At 41.6% G+C, this 25,920-nt stretch overlaps 1 protein-coding gene across 10 annotated transcripts in view; it reads right to left on the bottom strand.

Annotated features, from left to right (window-relative positions):
* Positions 1 to 21,305, bottom strand: part of ZFAND4 (zinc finger AN1-type containing 4) — a 65,206-nt gene extending 43,901 nt beyond the window's left edge. The window contains exons 1-2 of one of the 10 annotated variants that reach the window (XM_002820682.4): positions 21,171 to 21,305; positions 6,981 to 7,281 (exon numbers count right to left, since the gene is read on the bottom strand). In XM_002820682.4, the coding sequence (XP_002820728.2) occupies positions 6,981 to 7,164 (184 nt within the window). In that variant the 5' untranslated portion in view covers positions 7,165 to 7,281; positions 21,171 to 21,305. Of the gene's footprint in view, positions 1 to 6,021; positions 6,124 to 6,980; positions 7,282 to 20,737 lie in introns of those variants that run through there. The other 9 variants (XM_002820681.4, XM_024254211.3, XM_009245340.4 and 6 more) reach the window with 9 other exon arrangements.
* Positions 21,306 to 25,920: the final 4,615 nt, after the last annotated feature.

Here is a 25,920-nt window from a genome sequence, read left to right as displayed (position 1 = left end):
AAAACACAATAACAAGAAAACAACAAAAATTTGAATAGACGCTTCACCAAAAAAGATATACAGATGATGCAACAGACTGAATGTTTGTATTCCCCCACCCAAATTCATATGCTGAAGCCTAAATACCCAATATAATGGTATCAGAGGTAAGGTTGGGGGTCTTTGGAGGTAATTAGGTCATGAGGGTAGGGTCCTCAATAATGGGATTACTGTCCTTAGAAGAGAGATGATCTCCCTATCTCTCTACCGTAAGAGGATGTAGAAAGAAAATAGCTGTCTGCAAAATAGGTGAGGGCAGAAAGAGTGCCCTCACCAGACCCTAGACCTGTGGGTAATCTTGGACTTCCCAGCTCCAGAACCATGAGAAATAAAATTCTGTTGTTTAAGCCATCCAATCTATGGTATTCTGTGACAGCAACCTGAACTTTTTTTTTTTTTTTTTTGAGACAGGGTCTCATCCATTGCCCAGGCTGGAGTGCAATGCTGCAATTTTAGCTCACTGCAACCTCCACATCCTGAGCTCAAGCGATCCTCCCACTTTAGCCTCCTGAGCAGCTGGGACTACAGGCGCATGCCACCACACCCAGATAATTTTTGTATTTTTAGTAGAGACAGGGTTTCGCAATGTTGCCCAGACTGGTCTTGAACTCCTGGACTTGAGTGATCCACCTGGCTCAGCCTCTCAACCTGAACTTATTAGACAGATGACAAGCCAATTAAAAGATGCATAACATCATCAGTCATTAGGAAAATGTAAATTAAAACCACAGTGAAATATTTCCAGTTCGAATTATAATAGCAAAAATGAAACAAAAACTAAAACTAAAAGAACCCAGACAATATTATTAAGTGCTGATAAGGATACAGAGCAACTAGAACTTTTATGTATTACTCATACAAACACAAAATGGTAACAACCACTCTGGAAAATAATTTAGCAGTTTTATCAAGTTAACTATATACTTTCTATGCAATTCAGCAATTCCACTCTTAAGTATTTATTCAAGTGAAATAAAAACCTATACTTCCATAAAAATGTGTATGTGAAAGTTTATATGGCTTTATTTGTAATCACCAAAAACTAAAAACTACCCAGATGTCCCTCAACTTGGGAATGAGTAACTATGGTACTTCCTTATAATGGAACATTACTCGGCCATAAACAGAATGAACTACTGATACATATAACAATATGGTAAGTCTCAAACATATTATGCATAAGTGAAAAAAATCAGACTTAAGAGACTATAAAGTATATGATTTCATTTATATAAAATTCTAAAAAAGGCAAATTACAGGAACAAAAACAGATCAGTGGGTACGATAGGGGCTTGGAATAGAGGAAGGGATTGACCACAAAAGGTACAGGAGAATTCTGATAGGTGATGGAACTGTTCTATATCTTGATTGTGGTGGTGACTGTATGATAGTAAATGTCTGCCAACACCAACAGAACAATATACTTGTTATGGGTTCAACTGTGTCCCTTCAAAATTCTTATGTTGAAGTCTAAGCCTCTTATACCTCAGAATGTGACCTTATCTTGAATATAGAATCTTGACATAAGTATTCAAGTTAAAGTGAGGTAACTAGGGAGGGCCTAATCCAATATGACTGGTATCCATATAAAAAGGAGAAATTTGGAGGCAGATACACACAGACACAAGAAGATTATCACATGAAAAGACCAGGGTGATGCCTTGAATAAGCCAATGAACTAGAAAGATTGAAAGCAAACCCCCAGGAGCTGGGTGAAAGGCATGTGACAGATTCTACAGCCCTCAGAAGGACCTGACACCGTCATGAACTAAATCTTGTATTTTCAGCCTCCAAAATTGTGTAACTTTCTGTTATTTAAGTCACCCAGTTTGTGATACTTTGCTATGACAGCCCTAGCAAACTAATACAATATGTAAATTGTATGATATGTAAATTATATCTTCCTAAAAAATAGTTTGTTAGAATTTGGAGACAAATAAAAACATGCTCAGTATTATTAGTTAGCAAATTAAGAATGTGTATAAACTACAAAAAATGATTGAAGCTGTCTAATCATTTATATTGCTGTGATTACAAAGCCCTTAAATAACTATTATAATTTTTTAAACAAAAAAATATTTTTAGCAAAACAAATACTTGGAATTTAATAACACTGACATTCAACTTACCAAAAGCTTGTAGGATATAGCTAACACAGTTATTGGAATTTTAAAATAAATGGTTATGTTTTTAAGAAGTTGAGACTCCTAGTTTCAGCGCTGATATATAGAGAACTTTTAATTCATCACTCCTTACAAGAAAAAAAGCTGAACAAACCGAAAACCAACAACTTTTCTTGGTGCCATCAGAGAAATTAGGTAGTAAGGTAAACCACCATAAGAAAATCTGTTGAGATAGGCAAACCCAGAGAGTCAGAGCCAAGATCCATTTATGTGAAGCTGAAGCCTCTAAAGTCATAAACTGGAAGGAACACTTAAATGGTAATTTTGATGAATTCATAGAGGCTGAGTGTGGACTAGTATGAGACTGGGAAATTACCGAGCGCCAGAAACCAGGCCCCTCTAGCCTCCCTACCTCAACTCACCTAAACTACTAGAAGTTGAAGGAGGGGAGAAGCTAAGATACACTTTGAAGGTCCCAGCCTAGAGGCACAGGCCCACTGAAAGATTTAATCATAAGATTACAGAATGTTCCCCCTCTTCCTAATACCTCACCACCACACTAACAAGGCTCCAGTATAACAACAGTGGATTACAACAGAAAGAATTGTAAGACACAAACTCTAAGGAGGGAAACTCAAAGGCAACAGGGGAGACAAAATAAGAAAAAACTAGAGGAATTTGAAGCCTCTGGCACTTATAATCACAGCAAACATTAAACACAGCCCAATTTCTAGCAAGTTGAAGATAAAACCTCACTCTAATGTCCTATTTACCTCAATTCCTATTACCTGATATATTATGTCTGGTTTTCAACTAAAAATTACAAAGCATGCTAAAAGACATGAAAAAATACAGTATGAAAAGACAAAACTAGCATCAGAAATAGACTCAGATATGGCAGAGATCTTGAAATTATCAGACAGGGAAATTAAAACAGCTAAGATTAATATGCTAAGAAATCTAATGGAAAAGTATACAACATGAAATAACAGATTGATAATACAAGCAGAGATGGAAACTTTAAGAATAAAAAGTAGATGTTAAAAATAAAAACACTAACAGAAATAAAGAATGCCTTTGACTGGTGATCTGCAGACTGGATCTGGAAAAGAATTGGGAAGTTTGAAAAATGGCAACAGAGGCCGGGTGCGGTGGCTCACGCCTGTAATCCCAGCAATTTGGGAGGCCGAGACGGGCAGATCCCGAGGTCAGGAGATCGAGACCATCCTGACTAACGCGGTAAAACCCCGTCTCTACTAAAATACAAAAAATTAGCCGGGCATGTAGTCCCACCTACTCGGGAGGCTGAGGCAGGAGAATGGCGTGAACCCGGGAGGTGGAGCTTGCAGGGAGCCGAGATCACGCCACAGCACTCCAGCATGGGCGACAGAGCAAGACGCGTCTCAAAAAAAAAAAAAAAAAAAAAAAATGGCAACAGAAACTTCCTAGGCAAGGCACAGTGGTATGCACTTGTAGTCCCAACTACTTGAAAGGCTGAGGCACAAGGATCATTTGCGTCCAGGAGTTCAAGTCCAGCCTGGCCAACATAGTGAAATCCCATCTCAAAATAAATAAATAAATAAAAGAAACAAAGAAAATAAAATAAACTTGGCAAAACGGGCTGTTAAGAGAAAAAAGAATGCACAAAAACAACATCTATTAACTGTGGGACAATTTCAAAAGTTGTAGCAATTTCAAAAGGTGCCACTAGAATATCAGAAGAAAAAATGAGACAGAAGAAATACTTAAATAATGGCCCAGATTTTCCAAAATTAATGAAACATACCAAACCACAGATCCAAGAAGCTCAGAGAATACCAAACACGGTAACTACCAAAAAATATACACCTTCAACATATTATATCAAACTGTAGAAAAGCAAAGACAAAGACAAAATCCTTAAATCAGCCAGGAAAGGGAAAAAAACACCTTACCTAAAGAGAAGCAAAGATAATTACTACAGGGGAGTTTTCATCAGAAATCATGCAAATAACAAAAGAGTGGAGTGGAATATTTAGTGTTGAAAGACAAAAAATACCAACTTAGAATTCTATACCCTGAAATATTACCCTTCAGAAATGAAGGAGAAATACTTTTTCAGACAAACAAGAAACGTTAAAAGATGGCTTTTTTGCAAGAAACGTTAAAACACATTATTCACAGAAAAAATGATGTAGGTCAGAAACTAAGATCTACATAAAGAAAGCAAGAGGGCTGAGCTTGGTGGAATTTGTTGCCAGTGGACCCATATTGCAAGAAATGTTAAAAGACATTATTCACAAAAAACAAGATGTAGGTCAGAAACTCAGATCTACATAAACAAAGGAAGAGGGCTGGGCCTGGTGGCTCATGTTTGTAATCCCAGCTCTTTGGAAGGCTGAGGCAGGAGGATCGCTCTGCTAAGCACTTCACCTTTAACTCATTTAATCCTGAGAACAACCCTTTGAGATAAATACTATTATTCTTCCTATTTTAGACTGAGACAACTAAGATACAGAGAGATTAAGTAATTTGGGCAGCCAGTAATCTGAAGCCAGGCAGCATGGCTTCGGCACTCCAGTCCCTTTTTCAAGGCCCATTTTAAGTCCCTGAGCAGGCCCTGCTCCTCCCTTGCTGCAGCCTCCTTGTTCCTAATGCGGCACACTGTTTCAGCCCTTTCTCCACTAGCCCCTCCATCCTCCCCACTCTCTCCGCCAGGCTCTAGTTCTCAACTCACCAAAAACTTCCCCTAAAGGAAAAGCAGTCTGGCAGAATAATCATTTTCCCAGCAGGACAAACCCAAGCAGCCTCATCTCTGCCCTCCGTACTCCATATCCCTCTAACTTGGAGAATCTGACTCATACCGTGTGATCCCAAATGTCTTCCAGGATATAAATGTAAAGATCACCCAGAAAGGGCTTAAAATGTATTTTTTGGCTGAGTTAGGTGGCTCACGCCTGTAATCCCAGCACTTTGGGAGGCCAAGGCATGTGGATCACCTGAGGTCAGGAGTTCGAGACCAGCCTGGACAACATGGTAAAACCCCATCTCTACTAAAAGTGCAAAATTAGTCGGGCATGGTGGTGCATGCCTGTAATCCCAGCTACTTGGGAGGCTGAGGCAGGAGAATCGCTTGAACCCAGGAGGCGGAGGTTGTGGTGAGCAGAGATTGCGCCATTCTCCAGCCTGGGCAACAGGTACGAAACTCCGTCTCGAAGGAATAAAAAAAAAAAAAAAAAAAAAAAAAGATACTATGCCCTCTCTCTGCCATGTGAAGATGCAGTGAAAATGCAGTGAGCAAGCATAGAGGACAGTCCCCACCAGAACCTGCCCATGCTGGTACCCTGATATTCAGCCTTCAGACAGTGAGAAATAAATTTCTGTTGTTTAAGCCACCAGTCTGTGGTATTTTGTTATGACAGCTCCAGCAGACTAAGACAGTAGGTATTTTACATATTACCTTATTTAATTTCCCAATATCTGTATTTGTTCATAAACATTTAAACTTAGATTCAATTGTCTAATAACCACAAAGCCACTGCTTTTGTCCCCACAATGTCTCCTCCTACAGAGGACAAGGACTCTATAACTTGGCTCTGGTTCTGACTCACGGAAACTAAATATTTCCCTTGGATGAGTTATTAATCTCCTCTAAACCCAAGTTGACTCTTCTGACATAAAAAGATTGAAACAGGATCCTCTCTAAAGTGCTTTTGCTGCATACAAATTATTTAAAATTCATGAAAGAGATAAAAAGTACAGAGATTATTTACAATGCAAGATTTTATCTTCATGCTCCAAAAAAGGTATCCTTTAAACTATGATATAAATTGCAAAAGAGAACAAAGTCAAAATAAACTATTATGACTCTAGATCTCACCAAATCATTTAGGGCAGACAAAAGCTTCAAGAGTCATTACTGAATGTGCTGATGTGGTCACTGGACTCGGCCAGCCACTCACTTCAGTAGGATCTCCTGGGTCTAGAGAAATAGCAAATATTCAGGAGCTCATATATATTCTTGGCCTCACAAAAATGAAAAATTCTAACCCTCCTCATCCTTCTATAATTCTGAACTTAAACCAGCTGGAGGGCAACCCTAGTCACTACCTTTATATTACAAGCAAGTTCCAGCTGGTTCCATCAACAAAGATCCATTTACTGTTATATGGAACAATTTAATTTTCTACTCAAAACTGGATTTTTAACAACTATAAATGGCAAACATTACTTATTGCAGAAATCTGCAAAATGCAAAGACTAATTTTAATACAAATTAGTCTTTTTAGGCACTTTCTGCAAATATACAAACCACAAAAGAGACATTACACATTATTCAGCACCCCTGCTATACTAAGGGAACTTTGAATATATGTAAATGTAAGCCAAAAACTCTTTTTGGAAAACCTCCACATTAAAAAAAAAAAAGGAGGGTGGTTGCAAAGCAGTGTAAAAAGGGAAATAAGGCCCCTAGAAGGGAATATAATTACTATTTCCCATTAAAAGTAATATAAAGTAACATTAAAAGTAACTATAAAATAGTTAAGGCATAATTTGCATGTCACTATAACCTGCTGAAAGCTATTCTAAAATATTATTTCACACCATAGCATGATGCCAGGCATTTGTTTCCAAAGAATGTGGTGAACACAGCAATGGGGATAAAATAGTTCATAAGCTGATAAATGTTGGAGAGAGGAAGTAGGAGGGGGTTCATTATCTTATTCTAACATCATATATGTTTGAAATTTGTCTCCATTAAAATAGTTCAAAAACTACTAGACATTATTGATGAACAAATTTAATTTTCATATCCTAAAAACAAAGAAAGACGAGTACCTTCCAATCTTCGAATTTTTGCTTTCACAGAAATAACAGTTTCAAAAGGTGAAACTCTCAGCTCAAAACATGTTCCAGTTAATGTTTCAATGAAGAGCTCCATGGTATCACAGAAATGAAGCCTGTAGTAAAATGGTCCCATGTTATCATCATTGAAGAATGGAGGCTCTTTTCTGTTATCCATTACTTTGACTTTTCTAGTTCCTCTAAAATATGTCGTAGGCAACTGTATTCCAGTTCTAGCCAAATCAGGTTTGAAGATTGGTAATATATATTGTTGTTCATGTTTTGAGTTTTGTACCTAAAAAGACAAGAATTTTTTTAACAAGCCTATCTGAAAGTCGTATTTGTCCATAAAGATTTTCCATGTAACTGTGGCCCATATCAATCTTCCAGACAGTCCCAGAATTCACTTTAGTGCTTTTAATTATGTCTAATCCTGAACTTTTCACATTTGTCTCTGAAATCACTCTCCCATCTAGACCATAAGATTATTAAGACTAGGTATATTTTTGATATTATAATGTATCTTACTAGAGCTCAGCACAGTTATATATACAGTACATGCTCAACAAATACTTTTGTTGTTAAATGATATATAAGCCAAACTCGACAAACACATCAGTATATTTCTGTAAGGCTTTGAAAAATTTATTCATATCCTTTTCTAAAACATACAAATTATGTCTTCTACACCATATAAAGCATAACTTTACAACGATTGTACATTTGACTTTTTTTTTTTTTTTTTTTTTGTTGACAGAGTCTCACTCTGTCGCCAGGTTGGAGTGCAGTAGCACAATCTCGGCTCACTGCAACCTCCGCCTCCCGGGTTCAAGCAATTCTCCTGCCTCAGTCTCCCAAGTAGCTGGGATTACAGGCACCCACCACCATGCCCAGCAGATTTTTGTATTTTTAGTAGAGACGGGGTTTCACCATGTTGGCCAGGATGGTCTCGATCTCTTGACCTTGTGATCCACCCGCCTGCCTCCCAAAGTGCTGGGATTACAGGCGTGAGCCACCATGCCTACTCCTGTTGTATATTTGAATCATACTGGATAAAAGGAATGCCAACCACCATAATAGGTTGCTTAAAAATAGTACTCACTAGGCCAGGGGCTGTGGCTCATGCCTGTAATCCCAGCACTTTGGGAGGCTGAGGTGGCAGATCATGAGGTCAGGAGATCGAGACCATCCTGGCTAACATGGTGAGACCCAATCTCTACTAAAAATACAAGAAAAAAATGAGCCGGGCGTGGCGGTGTGTGCCTGTAGTCCCAGCTACTTGGGAGGCTGAGGCAGGAGAATCGCGTGAACCTGGGAGGCAGAGCTTGCAGTGAGCCGAGATCGCACCACAGCACCCCAGCCTGGGCAACAGAGAAAGACGCTGGTCTCAAAAAAAAAAGAAAAAGTAGTACTCACTAAATCATCAATGGTTTCCAGTATTATAGCATTCAGATGACATTAAAATTGATAATAAGTATTAGACAATCTCTGCTCACACACATACAATGGCTAATAAATATGAGTGGTAAGCCCAACAAATAGAAGTAGTAAACTAAATGACAAGTATAGAACTAGGTGCACAAAAATGATCAAATTGCTATTGCTATTAATCGTGAAAACTCTATACAGGGGGGCCTTGAACTTAAACTAGGACAAATGATACACATCTTTCTGGTGAGGTGGGTAAACCTTTTTAAAAATAGCTTTACTGAGGGCCAGGCGCAGTGGCTCACACCTGTAATCCCAGCACGTTGGGAGGCCGAGGTGGGCGGATCACCTGAGGTCAGGAGTTCGAGACCAGCCTGGCCAAAATGGCGAAACCCCATCTCTACCAAAAAATACAAAAATTAGCCAGGAATGGTGGCGCACACCTGTAGTCCCAGCTACTCGGGAGGCTGAGGCAGGAGAATTGCTTGAGTCCAGGAGGCAGAGGTTGCAGTGAGCCAAGATTGCGCCACTGAACTCCAACCTGGGTGACAGAGCAAGACTCCATCATTAAAAAAAAAAAAAAAAAAAAGCTTTATTGAAATATAATTCACATACCATAAAAGTCACTCATTTAAAGTCTAAAATTCAATGGTTTTTATTACATACACAGAGTTGTGCAACCATCACCACATTTGCTTTAAAACATTTTCATCACCTCTAAAAGGAACCCCATACCCTGTAACCATCACTCCCAAATTCCCCCAGTCCCCCACTCAACCCTAGACAACCACTGATCTACTTTCTATCTCCAAATTGGTCTATTCTGGACATTTCACATAAATAGAATCATATATGATTTTTTCGTGACTGGCTTCTTTCACTTAGCATAATGTTTTCAAAGTTCATCATGTTCTAGGATATATCAGGACTTCACTCCTTTTTATTGCTGAATAATAGTCCCTTGTAGCAATATATCTCATGTTGTTTATCCATCCATCAGTTGATGAGCATTTGAGTCGTTTCCAATTTTGGGCTGTTACATATAATGCTAAGATGAACATTCAACTGCAAGTTTTTGTGTAAATATATGTTTTCCTTTCTCTTTGAAGTAGCTTTGCTAGGTAATGTGATAACTCTTATGTTTAGCAATTTGTGGAACTACCAAACAGTTTTCTAAATGGTATGGATCATTCTATAGTCCCATCAACAATGAATGAGGGTGCCAATTTCTCCACACCCTTGCCAATACTTGTTTCTGTCCTTTTGATTAAAGCTATCCTAGTGGGTGTGAAGTAGTATCTCATTGTGGTTGACTTCCATTTCTTTAAAAACTAATGATATTGCGCATCTTTTTTATGTCATTATTGGCCATTTGCATACATTCTTTGGAGAAATGCCTATTCATATGTTTTGTCTATTTTTAATTGGATTTTTTATTGAGTTGTATGAGTTTTTATATTACATATTCTAGATAAAAACACTTAACAGATATATGAATGGCAAATATCTTCTCTCATTTTGTGGGTTGTCTCTTGATAATATCTTTTGAAACACAAAAGTTTTTAATTTTGTTGAAGTCTAATTAGGCTATTTTTCCTTTATCATACTTAAAAAGCTTGGCCTAACCCAAGGTAATAAAGATTGACTTATATATTTTTCTAAAAATTGTATAGTTTTAGCTCTTATATTTAGGTGTACTGTCCAATTTCAATTTAGTTTTGTGTATGGTGTGAGGTAGGGTCTAACTTTATTCTTTTGCATGTAGATAACCAGTTGTTACAGTATCATTTGTCAGAATAACCATTCATTCCCAACTGAATTGTCTTGGATCCTTCTTAAAAACCAATTTATTGTAAATATGAAGGTTTATTTCCAGACTCTTTATTCTGTTGATCTACCTATGCCAGTACCACCATATCTTAATTACTGTAGCTTTGTAGTAAGTTCTGAAATCAGGAAGTGTGAGGCCTCCAATTTGTTCTTTTTAGATTGTTGGCTATTCTGGGCTCCTTGAATTGCCATATGAATTTTAAGTATGCCCATTTTGCAAAAATGTCAGCTGGGATTTTGACAGGGATTGTATTAAGTCTGTAGATTTGGAGAATATTGCAATCTTAATACTAAGTCTTCTAATCCATAAATACATACTATTTTTCAGTTTATATCTAATTTATTTCAACATTTTATAATTTTTAAAGCACGAGTTTTGTTCTCTTTTATTAAATTTATTCCTAAGTATTTTATTCCTTCAAATGCTATTACAAATGGAATCACTGTCTTATTTACAGATTTTTCATTGCTGGTTTATAGAAAAACAACCGATTTTAATATATTGATCTTGCACACTGCAACTGTGCTGAACTGTTTATTTCGTTCATTTAGTTATTTAAATCTTCCTAAATAAATGCTCTCTATAAAAGCTCTATATACAAGATCATGTCATTTACAAGTAGAGTTTTACTTCTCCCTTTCTAATCTATATGTTCTTTTTTTTTGTTTTTCTTTTTTTTGGAGGCGGGGACAGTCCCACTCCATTGCCTGGGCTGAAGTAAAATGGCACAATCTCAGCTCATTGCAACCTCCACCTCCCGAGTTCAAGCGATTTGCCTGTCTCAGCTTCCCAAATAGCTGGGATTACAGGCACCTGCCACCACACCAGGCAAATTTTTGTATTTTTAGTAGAGACGAGGTTTCACCAAGTTGGCCAGGCTGGTCTCGAACTGCTGACCTCAAGTGACACACCCACCTTGGCCTCCCAAAGAGCTGGGATTACAGGCCTGAGCCACTGCACTGGGCTTATTTCCCTTTCTTGCGTAACTGCCCTGCTCTAGAACCTTCAGTACAAGATTGAATAAAAGTGGTGAAACTGGACATCCTTGTCTAATTCTTGATTGTAGAAGGAAACCGTTGAGTCTTTAGGCATAATGTTAACAGTGGGGTTTTCATAGATTACCATTATAAGGTTGATGAGCTTCCCTTCTATTCCTGCTTTAGGTGGGTTTTCTTTTTAATCATGAAGGAGTGCGGATTTTGTCAAACGCTTTTTTCATTGTCTATTGAAGTAATCATTTGGTTTTCTTTACTTTTTTATTCACATATTACATTAATTTTTATGTGTCAAATCAATCTTGCATTACTGGGGTAAATCCCATTTGTACATGGTATGTAATCCTTTACATATGTTGATGGATTTGATCTGAAAATATTTCCTCAGGATTTCTGTGTCTATAATCACAAGAGATGATGAGCTGTAGTTTTCATTATGTCCGTCAGGATTTGCTATCAGGGTAATATTGGCCTTATAGGATGAGTTGGGAAGTGGTTTCCAACATGGGTAAATTTTTAAATGTATTTCATGATAGGTAAAGCCTCAGAGTGGGAGAAGGATATCAGTGAGTAAATCTAGGTAAACAAAAAGTGAACACTGTGAAAGTACAAGAGTCATAGAAATATGTCATACATACATTTTTTGCATTTTTTTCTACCAAAGGATATGAGATATCACTGAACTCACTACAATTTTCATATAAGCATGTTTAAAGAAGCAGTTATTTTTAAAGATTGTGGTTTGGTTAATAATCTCCACTCCATAAGCATGCTATTCCAGAGGCATCTGAAATCTGTATACGCCACAAATCCAACATACTCAAAACTTATATTTTTCCCACAAACCTCCTGCTTTCCTGTAGTCCCCATCTTGGTAAAGAGTACCACCTTTCATACTGTCACTCAAAATGATCTGTCAATCATTTTGGATTTTCCCCCAACCCCATGACACCTACAGAGGACCAATTCTAAACAATATGACTTCTTTATATTGTTCTTTTTTTTTTTTTTTTTTTTTTTGAGACAGAGTCTCCCTCTGTCGCCCAGGGTGAAGTGCAGTGGTGTGATCTCAGCTCACTGCAACCTCCACCTCCTGGGTTCAAGTGATTCTCCTGCCTCAAGCCTCCCGAGTAGCTGGGACTACAGGCCCACACCACCAAGCCAAGCTAATTTTTGTATTTTTAGTAGAGACGGGATTTCACCATATTGGCAGGCTGGTCTCGAACTCCTGACCTCGTGATCCGCTGCCTCCCAAAGTGCTGGGATTACAAGCATGGGCCACTGCACCTGGCCAACTTTTTTTTTTTTTTTTGAGACAGAGTCTTGCTCTGTCGCCCAGGCGTGAGCCACCACACCCGGCCCCTAGGTTCTTTTAAACCAGATCTCATGTGAAATCAGAGTGAGAACTCATTCATTACCACAAGGACAGCACCTAGACATTCATGAGGATCCACCTCCATGATCCAAACACCTCCCACTAGGCCCACCTCCAATGCTGGGGGTCACATTTCAACATGAGATTTGGAGGGGACAAAACATCCAAGCCATATCATGCTCCAAAAGTTTGTTTAGAGCTGTGTTGGCTTCTCATGGGAATCCCATTCTGATTCACTCCAAATGAAGTCCACCAATGTTTATCCAACTCATAACGTACGTGCACACACAGGAATCTGCTATAATGTAAGTTTTTATAACACTAATAGGAAATACAATTAATTAATTTGGGAATCTGAATTGCATTTTACAGACTGCTAATGATCCTAAAAGAGATGGAGTTACAAAAAAGAAAGTTGTTGCTTATAGCACAGCTTTTTTTTTTTTTTTGAGATGGAGTCTGGCTCTGTCGCTAGGCTGGAGTGCAGTGGCACAATCTCGGCTCACTGCAACCTCCACATCCCAGGTTCAAGTGGTTCTCCTGCCTCAGCCTCCTGAGTAGCTGGGACTACAGGCACATATCACCACACCCAGCTAATTTTTGTATTTTTAGTAGAGACAGGGTTTCTCCACATTGGCCAGGACAGTCTTGATCTCTTGACCTCATGATCCGCCCGCATTGGCCTCCCAAAGTGCTAGGATTACAGGCGTAAGGCACCACGCCTCGCCTGCACAGCTCTTTTGAGTATTGTTACACCATATTTCAAAATGATGGGTAATAAATAGGGTAATACAAGATACCACGCTAATAATACTGCTGGTGATAGTGGTAAAGGGGTCATTGCTCTTAAATAAAAGCTAAATTAAAAAGCTGCATTGCTTATATATGACTTTGTATGGAGCTCTCTAACCTTAACTCCCTTTCTTTCACTCATTTAAGCAACTGCTTTTATAATTTTGGATAACATGAATTCTTAAAAACATATTTATGCTATATCAAATAAGAGTGTACTAACTATAGAGTTGCCAGTGTGTGTATCCCCAAAGCCAACAGTACTCCTACCTACATAGGTGTAGCTCTAGCAACAGAAGTCAGGTGTCAGGACTGTAAAATGAACATGACAGAAATAAAGACATGAGTGACTATGACTGCCCAAGGAATTAGGAGTGTTTCTTTCACCACAGTGTTCTTCCATAGTGAGACCCTGAAAATAATAGGCTGGGGGAGGGTAGAAGATAACAGATTTGGAAGTCCTTCACCTACAATGAGAATGGATAATGCAGCTATATGCCAGAAGAAAAAGAACAACCCCAAACAGCATTAATTGTGCTGGAACTTCCACTGTAAGTCTGGGTCCAGTCAATGGGGTAATTTCCAATATCCCAAAAGAACAAAGGTTGATAACCAAAAGTGAAAATGTTTCCCTCTAGAAGATAGTTATGCTTCTCCTCAGGAGTAGAAATCACTGTAGCAGAGGACAAAATGAGGCCATGAAATCTGGTTAAGCCAGACTGGATGCCTAGAGGATAGCTGAGGAGCAAATGGAAGCTGCAGCAGGACAAAGACCCAGCCAGTACTAAAAGGTGGGTCCATGAATGGCTTCTTGAAATAGTGTGTGATCATGCTTAGCTGAGCATACGGTAGGACTCACGATGTTGGAAAATGAGGGGGCAATGAAGACTTAAAGATGGGATGGAAAAACAGCTAAAAAAACAAAACAGAAGGGGAAGAGGAAACAAAGAAAACAGAAAAAAGCTGACCACAGTGGCTCATGCCTATAATCCCAGCAATTCAGGAGGCCAAGGTAGGAGAATCACTTGAGGTAAAAGTCGAGACCAGCCTGGGCAACATAGTGAGACCCTTGTCTCTACAAAATTAAAAAAAAAAAATTAGCTGGGCATGATGGCACACACACCTGTAGTCCCAGCCATTCAGGAGGCTAAGGTAGGAGGATCACCGGAGCCCTGGAGTTCCAAGCTGCAGCAAGCTATGATTATGCCACTGCACTCCAACCTGGGCAACACAGCCAGACCCTGTCTCAAAAAAAAAAAAAAAAAATGTGGGCAGGTAGAGAAAAAAGTACCTCCAGAATTTTTACAATTAAAATATATACCTAGCTATTAAAAGTAATGACACCAAAAAGATTTCTAAATCAATTCCTAGTTCGTTCCAAGATGGCTGAACAGAACAGCTCCGGTCTGCAGCTCCCAGCGTGATTGATGCAGAAGACGGGTGATTTCTGCATTTTCAACTGAGGTACCTGGTTCATCTCATTGGGACTGGTTGGACAGTGGGTGCAGCCCATGGAGGGCGAGCCAAAGCAGGGTGTGGCGTCCCCTCACCTGGGAAGCGCAATAGGTCGGGGGATTTCCCTTTCCTAGCCGAGGGAAGCCCTGACAGACGGTACCTGGAAAAACGCAACACTCCGGCTCAAATACTGCGCTTTTCTCACAGTCTTAGCAACCAGCAGACCAGGAGATTACATCCTGTGCCTGGCTCAGCGGGTCCCATGCCCATGGAGCCTTGCTCACTGCTAGCACAGCAGTCTGAGATTGACCTGCGAGGCAGCAGCCCAGCAGGGAGAGGGGTGTCCACCATTGCTGAGGCTTGAGTAGGTAAACAAAGCGGCTCGGAAGCTGGAACTTCCGCAGCATTACAAGGACGCTACTTCCGCAGCGTTACAAGGAAGCCCTACTTCCGCAGCGTTACAAGGAAGCGGCTCGGAAGCTGGAACACTGCAGCGTTACAAGGCTTGCTGCCTCTATAGACTCCACCTCTGGGGGTAAGGCATAGCTGACCAAAAGGCAGCAGAAACTTCTGCAGACTTAAATGTTCCTGTCTGACAGCTCGGAAGAGAGCAGTGGTTCTCCCAGCACAGTGTTTAAGCTCTGAGAACGGACAGCCTGCCTCCTCAAGAGGCTCCCTGACCCCCGTGTAGCCTAACTGGGAGACACCTCCCAGTAGGGGCCGACTGACACCTCATACAGGCAGGTGCCCCTCTGGGACAAAGCTTCCAGAGGAAGGATCAGACAGCAATATTTGCTGTTCTGCAACCTCCACTGGTGATACCCAGGCAAACACGGTCTGCAGTGGAAATCCAGCAAACTCCAACAGACCTGCAGCTGAGGGAACTGACTGTTAGAAGGAAAACTAACAAACAGAAAGGAATAACATCAACATCAACAAAAAGGACATCCACATCAAAACCCCCTCTGTAGGTCACCAACATCAAAGACCAAAGGTAGGTAAAACCACAATGAACAAATCCTCCAACAAATATGGGACTATGTGAAAAGACCAAATCTACATTTGATTGGTGTACCTGAAAGTGATGGGGAGAATGAAACAAGTTGGAAAACACTCTGCAGGATATTATCCAGGAGAACTTCCCCAACCTAGCAAGGCAGGCCAACATTCAAATTCAGGAAATGCAGAGACCACCACAAAGATACTCCTCGAGAAGAGCAACCCCAAGACACATAATTGTCAGATTCACCAAGGTTGAAATGAAGGAAAAAATATTAAGGGCAGCCAGAGAGAAAGGTCAGGTTACCCACAAAGGGAAGCCCATCAGACTAACAGCGGATCTCTCAGCAGAAACTCTACAAGCCAGAATAGAGTGGGGGCCAATATTCAACATTCTTAAAGAAAAGAATTTTCAACCCAGAATTTCACATCCAGCCAAACTAAGCTTCGTAAGTGAAGGAGAAATAAAATCCTTTACAGACAAGCAAATGCTGAGAGATTTTGTCACCACCAGGCCTGCCTTACAAGAGCTCCTGAAGGAAACACTAAACATGGAAAGGAACAACCGGTACCAGCCACTGCAAAAACATGCCAAATGGTAAAGACCATTGATGCTATGAAGAAACTGCAACAATGGGCAAAATCACCAGCTAACATCATAAAGACAGGATCAAATTCACACATAACAATATTAACCTTATATGTAAATGGGCTAAATGCCTCAATTAAAAGACACAGACTGGCAAATTGGATAAAGAGTCAAGACCCATCAGTGTGCTGTATACGGGAGACCCATCTCACGTGCAAAGACACACATAGGCTCAAAATAAAGGGATGAAGGAAGATCTACCAAGCATATGGAAAGCAAGAAAAGGCAGGGGTTGCAGTCCTAGTCTCTGATAAAACAGACTTTAAACCAACAAAGATCAAAAGAGACAAAGAAGGCCATCACATAATAGTAAAGGGATCACTTTAACAAGAAGTGCTAACTATCCTATATATGCACCCAATACAAGAGCACCCAGATTCATTAAGCAAGTCCTTAGAGACCTACAAAGAGACTTAGACTCTTAGACAATAATAATGGGAGACTTTAACACCCCACTGTTAGTGTTAGACAGATCAATAAGACAGAAGGTTAACAAGGGTATCCAGGACTTGAACTCAGCTCTGCACCAAGCAGACCTAATAGACATCTACAGAACTCTCCACCTCAAATCAACAGAATATACATTCTTCTCAGCATCACATCGCACTTATTCCAAAGTTGACCAAATAGTTGGAAATAAAGCACTCCTTAGCAAATGTAAAACAACAGAAATCACAACAAACTGTCTCTCAGACCACAGCGCAATCAAATTAGAACTCAGGATTAAGAAACTCACTCAAAACCGCACAACTACATGGAAACTGAACAACCTGCTCCTGAATGACTACTGGGTAAATAATGAAATGAAGGCAGAAATAAAGATGTTCTTTGAAACCAATGAGAACAAAGACACAATGCACCAGAATCTCTGGGACACATTTAAAGCAGTGTGTACAGAGAAATTTATAGCACTAAATGCCCACAAGAGAAAGCAGGAAAGATCTAAAATTGACACGCTAACATCACAATTAAAAGAACTAGAGAAGCAAGAGCAAACAAATTCAAAAGCTAGCAGAAGGCAAGAAATAACTAAGATCAGAGCAGAACTGAAGGATATAGAGATACAAAAAACCCTTCAAAAAATCAATGAATCCAAGAGCTGGATTTTTGAAAATATCAACAAAATTGATAGACTGCTAGTAAGACTAATAAGAAAAGAGAGAAGAATCAAATAGACACAATAAAAAAAGATAAAGGGGATATCACCAGCAATCCCACAGAAATACAAACTACCATCAGAGAATACTATAAACACCTCTACACAAATAAACTAGAAAATCTAGAAGAAATTGATAAATTCCTGGACACATATACCTTCCCAAGACTAAACCAGGAAGAAGTGGAATCTCTGAAGAAACCAATAACAGGCTCTGAAATTGAGGCAATAATTAATAGCCTACCAACAAAAAAGTCCAGGTCCAGATGGATTCACAGCCAAATTCTACCAGGGGTACAAAGAGGAGCTGGTACCATTCCTTCTGAAACTATTCCAATCAATAGAAAAAGAGGGAATCCTCCCTAACTCATTTTATGAGGCCAGCATCATCCTGATACCAAAGCCTGGCAGAGACACAACAAAAGAGAATTTTAGACCAATATCCCTGATGAACATCTATGCAAAAATCCTCAATAAAATACTGGCACACAGAATCCAGCAGCACATCAAAAAGCTTATCCACTACGATCAAGTCGGCCTCATCCCTGGGATGCAAGGCTGGTTCAATATATGCAAATCAATAAATATAATCCATCACATAAACAGAGCCAACGACAAAAACCACATGATTATCTTAATAGATGTAGAAAAGGCCGTTGACAAAATCCAACAGCCCTTCATGCTAAAAACTCTTAATAAACTAGGTATTGATGAAACGTATCTCAAAATAATAAGAGTTATTTATGACAAACTCACAGCCAATATCACAGTGAATGGGCAAAAACTGGAAGCATTCCCTTTGAAAACCGGCACAAGACAGGGATGCCCTCTCTCACCACTCCTATTTAACATAGTGTTGGAAGTTCTGGCCAGGGTAATCAGGCAGGAGACAGAAATAAAGGATATTCAATTAGGAAAAGAGGAAGTCAAATTGTCCCTGTTTGCAGACGACATGATTATACATTTAGAAAACCCCATCATCTTAACCCAAAATCTCCTTAAGCTGATAAACAACTTAAGCAAAGTCTCAGGGTACAAAATCAATGTGCAAAAATCACAACTATCTGATTTTTTTTTTGAGACAGAGTTTCGCTTTTGTTGCCCAGGCTGGAGTGCAATGGTGTGATCTTGGCTCACCACAACCTCCGCCTCCCAAGTTCAAGCGATTCTCCTGCCTCAGGCTTCCTAGTAGCTGGGATTACAGGCATGTGCCACCACGCCTGGCTAATTTTTTTGTATTTTTAGTAGAGATGGGGTTTCTCCATGTTGGTCAGGCTGGGCTCAAACTCTCAACCTCAGGTGATCCGCCTGCCTCGGCCTCCCAAAGTGCTGGGATTACAGGCGTGAGCCACCGTGCCCAGCCTACAACCATCTTTGACAAACCTGACAAAAACAAGACGTAGGGAAATGATTCCCTATTTAATAAATGGTGCTGGGAAAACTGGCTAGCCATATGTAGAAAGCTGAAACTGGATCCCTTCCTTACATCTTATACAAAAATTAATTCAAGATGGATTAAAGACTTAAATGTTAGACCTGAAGCCATAAAAACCCTAGAAGAAAACCTAGGCAATACCTTTCAGAACATAAGCATGAGCAAGGACTTCATGACTAAAACACCAAAAGCGATGGCAACAAAAGCCAAAATAGACAAATGGGATCAATTAAACTAAAGAGCTTCTGCACAGCAAAAGAAACTACCATCAGAGTGAACAGGCAACCTACAGAATGGGAAAAAAATTTTGCAATCTACCCACATGACAAAGGGCTAATATCCAGAATCTACAAAGAACTTAAACAAATTTTCAAGAAAAAAACAAACAACCACATCAAAAAGTGGGCAAAGGATATGAACAGACACTTCTCAAAAGAAGACATTTATGCAGCCAACAGACACATGAAAAAATACTCATCATCACTGGTCATCAGAAAAATGCAAATCAAAACCACAGTGAGATACCATCTCACACCAGTTAGAATGGCGATCATTATAAAGTCAGGAAACAACAGATGCTGGAGAGGATGTGGAGAAATAGGAACGCTTTTATACTGTTGGTGGGAGTGTAAATTAGTTCAACCATTGTGGAAAACAGTGTGGCGATTCCTCAAGGATCTAGAACTAGAAATACCATTTGACCCAGCGATCCCATTACTGGGTATATACCCAAAGGATTATAAATCATGCCACTATAAAGACACATGCACATGTATGTTTATTGTGGCACTATTCACAATAGCAAAGACTTGGAACCAACCCAAATGTCCATCAGTGATAGACTGGATCAAGAAAATGTGGCACATATACACCATGGAATACTATGCAGCCATAAAAAAGGATGAGTTCATGTCCTTTGCAGGGACATGGATGAAGCTGGAAACCATCATTCTCAGCAAACTGTCACAAGGACAGAAAACCAAACACCGCATGTTCTCACTCACAGATGGGAACTGAACAATGAGAACACTTGGACACAGGGAGGGGAACATCACACACTGGGGCCTGTCGTGGGGAGTGGGACTGGGGGAGGGATAGCATTAGGAGAAATACGCAATGTAAATGACGAGTTAGTCGGTGCAGACAACCAACATGGCACATGTATAGCTATGTACCAAACCTGCACGTTGTGCACATGTACCCTAGAACTTAAAAAAAAAAAAAAAAATCAATTCCCAAAGCATTTCTCTCATTTCTTCTGAAAAGTTTCTAAAAACACAACTCCAAGGATGAAATGGAAGTTAAAGGTAAACAGGCAATAGCGCTGAATACGTAATTTCAGTAACTCAGAATTTCCTCCATCCTCTGCTCTAAAGAAGCTTAGCTACAGAAGAGCAGTTACCTTTGAAACATTTTCCCCAACATAAAGATATCCAGAATGTGAAGCTGCCATTAAAACTGTGACACAGATCTACATTTACTGATATGTGAAAACATCCCTAAAGTTCTAAATACGAGCTACAGAATCACATCAACCGCCTAATTTGTCTGTAGCCTAAGCTCTAGTCCGGAGTTGATCTGCAAGCGGAATTGGGAAATATTTCAGAGCTAGCATCTCCTCGCGCCATCCAGGTACCTACACACTTGAGGCCACCGAGTCACCTGCGCAGCCGTTGCTCCTCCAAGACCAATCCGGGCTCCCCCGACCCACGGGCCTGAAACTGGAGGACAGCAGTCCGCGTGACAACAGCGACTCGGAGATCAGCACCCGTCGGGAAAGCCGGGTACCCGTTGAAGCTGGCGTCACGCCCAAAGGAACAAACGCCAGAGCGTGTGTCCTGGGCAAAGGCGGCCCGCCGCTCCGGTCCCCGGGCAGCAGCGGCCGGCGTCAGGCCGCAAGGCGAGGGGCGGGGACAGTACTCTACCCGGCAGCCCAGCGCCGAGCGCCCGCGCCACTCCGGCCTTGCGCCATTCCGGCCCCACGACGGCCGGCGGCGGCAGCGCGGCTGGGCTCAGCGGCTCGCAGCCCGGGCGCCCCCCCTGCCGGCCGCTCGCTAGCTCAGCCTCACCCGCAGTCTTGTCCGCCGGCTCGCTCGCCCGCCTACAGGTCGACAGGGCCCAACGACCCCGCGAGCGACTTCACGGAAGGCACTGGCCGACAACACTCCGCTGCCGCCGCGCCCCGCCCCTTTGTGACATCACCTACCAATCGCTGGACGGCGCTTTCGCTGCCCTCCAATCAGCGCGGACGGGGGCGGGCCTGGCCCCGGACGGGGGCGGTTGCCGGGGCGCCAGGGCCCTGGGGCCTTCTTGGCATTCCCTGGAAGTTGTGGGTTACGAGGCCCGGTTGTTGATCTTTTATTACTAGCAACACTGGACCCCTGACTCGTACCCACGCGGGCGTCTGGAGGGCAGCCGCATGGCCTGCTGGGAACGGCGGGGTTGAAGCCGGAGCGCCCTCCGTGAGACCCACCGGGGATCCTCTTCCAGGCGCCTGATTTGCTGGGGATAGGCGATACAGGCAGACGCTGTCCAGTTGGTGTCCTCTCCAGAGTCAGGGGCACTCCTGGTGCGTTTGGGCCGGCCTGTCCTGAACAAATCTGCTTTAGGCTTCACCGTCCCCTAATGTTTCTGGCCTCAATTGCCTCATATGGAAAATGGGGGTATTACCGTGCCTGGTTGAAGACAAGGGCGAAAACAGATAACTTTCTGTAGTCCTCAATTTACTGTAGGCCAGGCAATGGAGTAGGCACCCTGGGCTCAAATCCTAGCGTTGGGTAAACCCAGCCACACCTCCTGCTCCAGTTTCCAAGCTGCTGAGCTGCGGTGTAAACAGTAACTGGCTTCAAGCCAACACTTGCCTTTCAACCTAACATGGGAGCCCACTGCCTCGTTCCATTCCCCCTGCTGATTTTCCAACTCCGTGAACCTCCTTCACTAAGTGGGTTACTCAGCTGGCAAAGAATGTCATCTCACTCCCACTGCGGGTTCACTCATCCTCGACTTGTGGCTCAGAGGAGCCAGTCTTAATATGAAACTAAACATCTAATCTGTGTCTCCTGTCCTCTCATTCTTCTGAGACCCTACCCACCAACTTATCTCCACAGTTCAATGAACTATTGAGCATACACTGGGGGAGTATGGTGAAGCATTGGGCATTGATTCACCAGTCTCGCCGCTGGTTCCTTCTGAAACTCCACATATGCTTAATGCTAAATAGATTGGAGACCTTTGAGGACAGAGCTACGATGGTAATCATGTTTGCATTCCTGAGCCTAGAATAGGGCCTGTGATGGAGACTTACTGAGTAAAAACCTTAGCGTTTCTCACCCTTGCCTGCCCACTTCATTCACACTGGAGAATTGACAGCATGGACCGTCGAGTCAGGCAGGTGTGTTTAAAGCCTTGGCTCCCAATACCGGAAGCTCCATTACCTGGCCAAGTCATTCATTCTTTACAACATCATCATCATTATCATCTGCCATTCTTCAAGTGCCAGATAGTTGATAAGGGTCTTTACATATTCTCTCCCCATCACAATCCTGCAAAGTTGGTATTGAAACCCCTCGTCTACAAAGGAGTAAACAAAAGCCAATTAAAGTAGAACAATTTACCTATAATCAAACAGCTCTATGTCGGAAAGCCAGATTTAAATCTAGGACACAATACAAAAATCCAACCTCGTTCCATTATTCCACATTGCTTCCAGATTTTAGCTTTATCTGTAAAATTAGTGTTACTACGTTACCTATCTGATAGACCATGGAGACTGAATAAAATAGCATTAAAAGTTGTTACCATAGGAACTTTTTTTAACGTAAGTTCTCTCTCCCTTTCAAGCCTCTCAAAATAGCAGTTTGCGTATTTTCTAAACCTATTGTCTCCTGAATCTCCTGAAATCAATCCTACTGATTGATGAGTAGATTTAGTTGTTCCTAAAGAAAATCATCATATTTAACAAATGCTGACTCTGACCCACATTGGGTACTACAGCAAGAAACTATGTGCACAAATAACCTAAGGACAGAAGGAAGATGCATAAAATGAATAGGGGAAAGGAGTAGCCAACTAGCAAGTACCCTCATCTGTCATCGTCACTCTCACAGCAGACTTGGGCAAGTGGTTGACCTGTGGGAGCTGGACAAAATCTTTGACTCTGGGTATGAGTATTTCCCTGTCTGATCTTACAGTGCCAAAGGAAGAAGTCAGTAGCTCCAGGATCGCTGAGACCAACCTGGGCGGCCTACAAGACTGTGCCATGGTGACAGGCTGAATAGTCAGCAGCAAGACGACAGAGCACCAAAAAACACAGACTAGAATGGAGTCAGCCATCCAGGTGGCTAGTGGCTACTGCCTTTGTCGATACAGATAAAGAACATTTTCATTCCTGCGGAGTTCTATGGGGCAGTGCTGCTCTAGAGGCTGACATTTCCATCCTCAGCACTTCCCCCGGCTATTACCTAGGTTCATTCTGCTGCTTCCACAAGGCAAGAATGGAACAGAATGCCTTAGAGCAATGGTCAGCAAACTGTTTATGTAAAGGGGCAAGGCAAGGCGCGGTGGCTAACGCCTGTTATCCCAGCAATTTGGGAGGCCGAGGCAGGTGGAGGTCAGGAGTTCGAGACCAACCTGGCCAATATGATGAAACCCCACCTCTACTAAAAATACAAAAATTAGCCGGGTGTGGTGGCAGGTGCCTGTAATCCCAGCTACTCGGGAGGCTGAGGCAGGAGCATCGCTTCAACCCAGGAAACAGAGGTTGCAGTGAGCCAAGATCACATGACTGAACTCCAGCCTGGGTGACAGAGCAAGACTCCGTCTCAAAAAAATAAATAAAATAAAAGGAGCAGATAGAAAACATCTGAGGCTCTGACAGCCATCCGGTCTTGTCATAATTACTCAACTCTTACATTGGAGGTAGGGTGAAAGCAACAATAGAAAGTAAGTAAATCAATGAATGTGGTTGTGTTCCAATAAAACTTTATTAACAAAATTCAACAGTGGCGGGGGGGGGGGTGGCATAGTTTGCCAAACTAAAATCAAATAAAAATTTATTAAAGATTTAAATGTGACCAAGCGTGGTGGCTCACGACTGTAATCCCAGCACTTTGGGAAGCAGAGGCGGGTGGATCACAAGGTCAGGAGGTCGAGACCATCCTGGCCAACATGGTAAAACCCTTTCTCTACTAAAAGTACAAAAATTAGCTGGGCGTGGTAGCGCGTGCCAATAGTCCCAGCTACTCAGCAGGCTATGGCAGGAGAATCGCTTGAACCCAGGAGGCGAAGGCTGCAGTGAGTCGAGATCGCACCACTGCACTCCAGCCTGGGCAACAGAGTGAGACTCTGTCTCCAAAAAAAAAAATCAAAAAACAACATTTAAGTGTAAGACCTGAAATGAGAAAACTTTTCTTTTAGGTTTTTGTCTAGAAGTTTCTAGGTATGGATCTTGACAATAATTTACTGAATATGTCACAAAAGTGGAGACATGAAAAGCAAAACTAAACATGGGACAATGTCAAATTGAAAACCTTCACAGCAAAGAAACCAATGAACAAATTGAAAAGCTTTTTAACAAATATCCAAAATACCTAAAGAACTTATATTAATAAATAGGAAAAAAAACTGAAACAAAACAGAAAAGCATCAAAAAGCTTAAAAATAAGCAGATTTGCCCGGGCACGGTGCCTCATGCCTGTAATCCCAGCACTTTAGGAGGCCGAGGCGGACGGATAACCTGAGGTCGGGAGTTTGAGACCAGCCTGACCAACATGGAGAAACCCTATTTCTACTAAAAATACAAAATTAGCCGGGCATGGTGGCGCATACCTGTAATCCCAGCTACTAGGGAGGCTGAGGCAGAAGAATCTATTGAGCCCGGGAGGCGGAGGTTGTGGTGAGCCAAGATCATGCCACCACCCTGGGCAACAAGAGCTAAACTCCGTCTCAAAAAAAAAAAATGTGTTCAGCAAGGTTGAAGCATCAAAGGTTAATAGCCAGAATCATTTATCAATTGTATTTCTATACATCTGCAAGACACAATCTGAAAATGAAATTAGAAAAACAACTTAATTGGGCAACAAGAGCAAAACTTCATCTCAAAAAAAAAAGAAAAAAAATAGCAATCTACAATGTCACTTCCCGTCCAAGCTTGACTTCTACCTTTACTTTCTGATATGGTTTTGCCATGTCCCCCCACCCACATCTCATCATGAATTGTAATCCCCATAATCCTCATGTGTTGAGAGAGGGGCCTGGGGGGAGGTGAGTTGATCATGGGGGCAGTTTTCCTCATGCTGTTCTTGTGATATTCAGTAAGTCCTCATGAGATCTTATAGGGTTTTGTTTTGTTTTGTTTTGTTTTTTGGGATGGAGTCTTGCTCTGTCACCCAGACTGGAGTACCATGGTGTGATCTTGGCTCACTGCAGCCTCTGCCTCCTAGGTTCCAGTGATTCTCCTGCCTCAGCCTCCTGAGTAGCTGGGATTACGGGCATGTGCCACCACACCCAGCTAATTTTTGTATTTTTAGTAGAGACCGGATTTCACTACGTTAGCTAGGCTGGTCTCGAACTCCTGACCTCAGCTGATCCACCCTCCTTGGCCTCCCAAAGTGCTAGGGTTACACGTGTGAGTCACTGTGCCCAGCTAACATCTGATGGTTTTATACATGTTTGACAGTTGCTCCTTCACATGCTCACACTCTCTGTGCGGCCACCATGTAAGTCGGACCTGGTTCCCCTTCTGCCATGATTGTAAGTTTCCTGAGGCCTCCCCAGCCATGTGAAACTCTGAGTCAATTAAACCTCTTTCCTTTATAAAAT

This window comes from Pongo abelii, chromosome 8 (assembly GCF_028885655.2).
Source record: "Pongo abelii isolate AG06213 chromosome 8, NHGRI_mPonAbe1-v2.0_pri, whole genome shotgun sequence".
NCBI classification, from domain to species: Eukaryota; Metazoa; Chordata; class Mammalia; order Primates; family Hominidae; genus Pongo; species Pongo abelii.
The sequence above is the reverse complement of the archived record's forward strand: the minus strand, read 5'-3'. Positions and strand labels throughout refer to the sequence as shown.